General features: G+C 32.1%; 1 protein-coding gene across 1 annotated transcript in view; it reads right to left on the bottom strand.

Annotated features, from left to right (window-relative positions):
* Positions 1-657: 657 nt before the first annotated feature.
* LOC105195374 overlaps positions 658-6,990 on the bottom strand; it is a 70,268-nt gene continuing 63,935 nt past the window's right edge. Inside the window, exons 3-4 of the mRNA XM_039448962.1 lie at positions 2,046-2,209; positions 658-1,446 (exon numbers count right to left, since the gene is read on the bottom strand). Coding sequence (XP_039304896.1) covers positions 1,314-1,446; positions 2,046-2,158 — 246 coding nt within the window. The 5' untranslated portion in view covers positions 2,159-2,209 and the 3' untranslated portion in view covers positions 658-1,313. The remainder of the gene's footprint in view (positions 1,447-2,045; positions 2,210-6,990) is intronic.

Here is a 6,990-nt window from a genome sequence, read left to right as displayed (position 1 = left end):
TATTCAAGATATCGCGTTATTAAGAAACTGTACAATCGGATTTGCGTATGCCTGCATGTGTGTATCTGTGTATACTGTATTATGATGATTGGGCGCACGCGTGCGTGTATGTGCGTGTGCAGCTATTATGTGTGGAGCTATTATCAAAGTTTTATTTTTTATTTAATCTTTTATTGAATATAGAATATAATAGTAACAATGAAAAAAGAAATCAATATGCAGATAATGATAAAAGAAAGAATAATGCGAATAAAAGGTAATACAAATAAAAATAATGCAAATAAAGAATAATGCGAGTAATAAATAACGCAAATAATAAATAATAATTAATAATATGAATAATTAATAATGCGAATAATAAATAATACGAATAATGAATAACACAAATAATAAATAATAGTCAATAATACGAATAATGAATAATGAGAATAATAAATAATATCTATAATACAAATGACGAATAATAACCAATAATATGAATAACAAACAATGTGAATAATAAATAAAGAATAATGCAAATAAAGAATAATGCGAATAACGAATCAAATTTTATTTAAATAATCATCTAAATAAAAAAATATTCAAAAAATAACAAAAAAGTCTAACTCTGTTTACAATACATTTCTTAATAATTTAGCCTACATAATAATATAAAAATATAAACAATGTCTTTCAAAATTTAATTAATAAATTTTAGAATTCACACAATTCTTCTTTCAAATTATTGGTTTTTTTTCTCTCATAAAAGCATAAAGCAATTTGCATCAATCATAGATTTCTTCGTTATCGGCCATTGCAATAAAATTCCTTCTTGGCTACAAGTAGGTACTCTATTATCATCTACCGTCATTTGAATCTTGTTATCAGATAAAGATAAAATAGTTACAAACTTTAATTATATAACTATGTATTTTGTTGCTTAAAACAATTCTTTCTCATAACACTTAATAACTTTCGCGTTTGACTCGCATTTCCTACGTTTTATTCTCTAATTTTAATATTGCCGAGTCTATCTTAAATATTTTGATTTTACTTAACAACTTTCTAAACGACATTTCTTTGATATCAATCTATATATAGTTAAAATTTTAATTTTCAAGTATTTTAATTGCCTTCAAAATAAAATTGCTACGTTACTTCTTTTTTTTGTGATTATTTATAAAAAGACGAAAGATCGCGATAGAGTGCTGGGATTCACGCAGCACTTATAACAAAATCTATTTTAATAATCACTAATTTCTGCCTTATTTTATTTTTTTATTCAATTTTGTCGCTTTTTCACGCTTATGGCGGAGCTAGAAATACCTCTTTGCTTAGGTTGTTGTCTTGTTGGGAGCTTCGATGTCATTTGCCGTTGTGTTTTGGCGACAGCGGTACACGTACGCGTTTACGGACAAATTATCCCCCACGCGCACACACTTGTAGCTTCCATTCGGGCACACGCAACTGCGCAAATCGGAGAAATCTAATTAGGAACGCACGGAGGCAAACGAACGGGGGGAAGTCATGTAGTCGTTGATAAAAATCTCAACTCACGCGCGATCCATACTTACGCTATTTTTTTCTTCCCTACGTCGTTATTTCATTATACAAACCTCGCGTTCGTACCCTATGACCCTTCTCCGTCCTTTATTTCAACAATTTCTTTTTTTTTTATAATTGATAATTTTCAAATTTGTTAAAATTCTTACTTTTGTCATGTACAACTGTATGACATAAGTTCAATTTATAATTAAAGATAATTTTTTTTTAATTTATTCGTTAACGTCTTATCGATCGTTAGATATATGCCTTTTGCCTTCCAGACAAGCCTATCAAAATGCTTTTGACATTACATAATAAATGATAACGTACTTTTTAAATTTTTTGGAGTGGAATTTCATCTAAAAGAGTGGAATTCCACTCTAAAGTGTAAAAATCCTTCTTTATCAAGACTGCCAGAATTTTCACACTTTTAAAGTGGGGTTCCACTCCAAAGATTTTAGAGAGTAGTAATAGTAATGCAAGTAATGTAGTAGTAACGTAGTAATACAACATTGACTCACGGGCTTCTCATAAAGTCAACCTCGTCACGTGTGTGTGGTTTGTAGACCAACCAACCACAAGGTGCAGTATGACAAATTCGTTTTAACGCATCGTCCTCGTCATTGTTTTCCATGGCTCGTGGAATCCTTGTGTTAGAGTCTCGCAGTACGCGTTGTAACAGCTCCTGTAATTAAACGTATCAAATTTTTTGTAGTTAGAAACAGAAATGTGTTTCCCTTACATTCCTTTATCGGCAACAATAGCGCGCGCACGTGCGTATGCCGAAGAAGAAAGGGAACTTCATTTTCAATTAAATGCCAATATTTGACTTTAACACCGTCGTGTTAATCAAAATATATTGTTTATTTTTCATGCAAACAAATCACACAAACTGAAAAGTTGCTGGTATCTCGTGATTAACCACCGTCTCTCCTAGAGTTATTTTTCTCGTATATATCATTGTATATCTGAACAAGAACCGTATCATGTGCACTCTCTATTGCGACTGCAGCTTAACAAATTATTCAACAATTTATTTCACGATTCGGTTATTGTGGATGCGATCGAGAACTTCTTATACCATCATTGCTTTTATTCAAGGAGGGTTCGTGCACTATGTACAAGCAATTTAAAATTATTGCAAACTTTTCGTTTCCCGCAAAATCAGAAAGTTGGGAAGTTACAGGCAGTTGCTAATGTAATGTCGCTGTAACTTTGATTTTCTTTAACAATCTTTAAACAAATGTGTCAAAGATATCTTTCTCCTACCTTTACTTTCAGATAAAACTTATTAAATTTTGTCGTTATTTCATAAATTTTTACGTTGCGCCTGCAAACATACATTGTAACAGCGATTCTGCGTAACAAGCTAATTAATTAATTTAAAAAATAATTGCAATTAAATACGTTAAATAATGCGCAAACATTACTTAAACGAAGAATTGCGACCCAAGAGCAATTTACAAATCTACGGATTCGATAGCCCGAGAAATTTAATGTACATTAAATTTAATGTGTAACTTAAAAATATATTAAATTTTATGACATTTTTAACAGTATAGCCTCATCGTCGTCACGCCGCGGCGATTTAATGGCGCGCCTACGAGCACCATTGCGATTGTAACTTGACGAGCAACGAACGGGGCGACTCGATAAATTCGAGTCATGAATGAAACTACTCGGGCCGCGAATGCGTCAGCGTGCCGATTGCAGTATGTAACGTATAACAAATATTCTTGAACACGTCGCTTATATAGGTCTACTAAAAATTGACATTCTACTCTCTCTTCACCCACACGATGGACCATACACATATTATACATCAGAATGGCGAAAACGATTTCGCAATTGAAAATTGTCGAATCTAAACGGAGCAGAGCTGCGCGCCATTTTTGGCCATGTGCACTCGTAGTCGAATCTTACCTCGGAACGAAGTATCACCGCCGCCGAATCGATGACAGCCGGATAGCACAGCAGAACGACAATGAATATTACTCGTATATTGGATTTTGTTGATGGTATCATTTTCAATCCCATCAATCCAATCAGATCCCGAATTAGTTGTGCTTCGCGGTAAAACGTGTATTGGATTGGAGAGGGTGTGCTTTTGCGTGGATGTGCGTGCTTGCTCTTATCGCAATGTAATAAATTCTCAACGACGAATTTTCGTTTGATTTGTTGGGCTAAAAAATGTCAAAAACGTTAAAATAGAGAAATGAAACGTCTCAAAGGAGACGCTCTTTTTTTCACTCAAAACGTACCTGTAAATCGCTGCTCGCTCTCTTTCTTTCTCTCTTCTTTTCTCTTTCGTCAATGAATGAGTTATATGCCGGGTGTCTTCGGGAGACTTAACACTTAGACTGTCTTCTTTTAAAGACGCTTTTGATTCACCAGAAGTTTATATAGACTGGACTAGTTACTGTCAAGCTTGTGGAAAGAGGGAGAGGGGGAAAGATTTAGACAGAGAAAACAAGGAGAGAGTGAGAAGGCGGGGAAGAGAGCGAGATGTACGGAGAGGTAGCCCGCGTAAGAACGTCATCAATGACGAAAAAAAAAAAGAGATAAAGATTACTCTTAGACGTTACAATAACAATTATAATGATAATGATTACAACGACTACTACAAATGAGTGTAGTACGACAACTGCGAAATCTTTCATCTAACCAGCTTCGATTCGTTTCGTCCTCATGATTAACGAGATCGACAAGTCTCGTGGTGTACATACGCGAGTGAAGCAGGTGCCTCAATAGCAGGGAAAAAATAGTGTTTTCTCTTGGCGCGCATGTGCGCGTGTCGATTATTCTTGCTAGCCTCTTTGTTTGCATTCGTTTCTTGATTCGAAACGAGAGATCATTATTCTTGCTTTATCTTTGTTCCGCGTATTTACCGCGTTCTACCTTCCGAATTAATATTATCATTCCGGCCTCACGACTGTATTTCAAGTCCGACGAATATGCAGCGTCGCAAATCATCGCTTAATTCAATTTTCAAAACGCTATTCAATTACCTCGCTACAATTTAATATTAATATTCTATTCTATTATTATATTAATAAAGTACGTTTTTAACGTATTTGATTCTTTCTCTTTCAGAGAATTTTTTTTCGAAAATATCTAAGCCGTCCAAATAGTGACTGGACCGAACGTCCCTTGACCTTTACGATCTGCAAATACGTGTTGATACGTATATATCACTGATAAATTAGGTCAATGAATGTTATCAAAAAAAGAAACCACATATAATTAAACAATAATACATGATATCGGACTGACAAATTTAAAACGCAGAAATAGAAGGCTGAGATCAGTCACAGCGATTCTTAAAATCTAATAATTGTTAATTTTTACAATTTCCAACTCAAATATATATAATTAAAACATATTGTTTATGTAAACATATATGTATAATTATATATAAAATATTATATATTTTTTACTGATTTTTATCAATGCGAAATGACATCTAGAATAACTTTTCTGTTATTAGTTTAAATAAGAATATAACTAGAAGAAAGCAAAATATGATTGCTGTAATATTGCTCTAATGTTCTGTGCTGTATGGGATACGAGAGTGTTTTGCCTGTAAAACGTATCGATCATTTTTCCAACTATTTAAAAATATTAAAACTGCTTTATTCTCGCGCTAAATACTACTTCGATAGATTCTAGTTTTGCGTTATTCTTTTTCATCCTTAATTTTTATCTTGAAAAACACATGTATCACTGTACTAACACATTCCCTACAAGGAAATAATAAATATTTCAGCGATAAATTGATCAATTAGAGAAGGGGAGGGGGATATTAAAACTTTTCTGCGTCATTAGTGAGAAGCAGAATTGCGTTTCTAAAATGCGTGTTTTCATTCGTTATGTCTGATATAGATATCACTTAAAAAATTGTTAAACAACACTGATTAAAACTTGTGAAAGAAAAACGTGGGAATCTAAAATAAATGATACAACAAATTTTTTTAACGTTTGATGAAATTTGACATCAAGGAATGTCGCCAAAGCTAGATGGAAAACTAATTAATTTTTTTAAATAAAACGCCTTATTTTTTATTAAAAAATCTAACAGCTGATCTCAAAGGCAGTTCAAGACGCTATAAGAAAGTAATTTTTTCTTAAGTATTTTTCGAGTTATGAGACGTATAGCAGTTCTATGGCCCAAGCAAAAATTGTACACGGGCGCATTTCTTAAAAAATATAAGTTTTACAAAAAAAATGTTTCATATAAATATTATAGGGCATAAAATAATATACTTATTGATTATATCAGTTTGAAAGCTGTCTCCCAGGCTTGATAATGATTAAATAATTGTTTTTAAACGGTATGGTTTATTTTTTATTCTAGAATTTAATTTCTAGTATAAGAACTTTTCAAAATTCTATATTAAAGTTATTTTTTGTTAAATTTTTTTGTGTTATTGGGATTAATAGTTTTAAATACTGATACCCCTTAATTTTTGGTAATTATTAAAATTATTTTCAAATTTCCATATAGTAACTACATGTTCTACGTATGCTACGTGCGTGTACTATGTTTACTACGTGTGCTATCCTATGAAAAAATCACGTCAAAAAAATTTTCAAAGTTTATAAAAAATTTCGAGATGTGACGCATCATCATTTGAATCCGTGTAGCATCGTAAAAAAAAAGTAATTTGTTTAATAAAATAAAATTTTTTAACTATAAAATGCTTTTTTCAGAATTTTATTATCATTATTTTTTATAAAGTTTTACACTTAAAATATTTGTCTGTTTTTGAGAATTAAAATAATACTTGATCAATTTTGTTATTATGAAGTGTCTAACGATAATTAAAAACAAAAAGTGATGCCCAAAAATTCTATTATGTAATGAAACCTGAGGAATAATTTAGAAATTACAAAAAACCCGCGAGACGCATTTTTATTTCCATCGAACATCTCCGATGAAATCGGAGGTTTAATTACTAATTAAATCAATCACGTTAAAAGAAGGTTGCGTTAAGGTTCAAAAAAATGAAAAAAGATTAATTTTCTCTAAAGCATAATTTGAAGACATTTCAATAATAAGGAATTCTGTAAAAATAAAACGGTGGTATATTTATTAATAAAAAAACATTTATTTATTTATTATTATAAAACTTTTTCCCTAAAGCGGAAACGTAAAAAGTGAAAATCTTTACCATTGAAGTTAATGGAGAAATTTTTCAACTTTCACGTTTCTGCCCTAAGGAAAAAGTTCCATGATCGACCCTCTGTTGCACCACGCGCTACACGCATCAGATTTTATCGACAGCAAAATGGATGTTAGTATGGATAACAACCCATATCCATTTCACGAGACACTGTTTTTAACGACGGGTCGCAAAATCGTTGTATCTTTTAGTTAACATTCCGGCCAGAATGAATGTGCGTCGCTAGTGTATGAGAGTTTCAAAGCGTTATAGGAAAAAGGGCGGCATTTCGCCTCTTAGGTTC

The sequence above is a fragment of the Solenopsis invicta genome, chromosome 5, assembly GCF_016802725.1.
Source record: "Solenopsis invicta isolate M01_SB chromosome 5, UNIL_Sinv_3.0, whole genome shotgun sequence".
In the NCBI taxonomy this organism is placed as follows: Eukaryota; Metazoa; Arthropoda; class Insecta; order Hymenoptera; family Formicidae; genus Solenopsis; species Solenopsis invicta.
The sequence above is the reverse complement of the archived record's forward strand: the minus strand, read 5'-3'. Positions and strand labels throughout refer to the sequence as shown.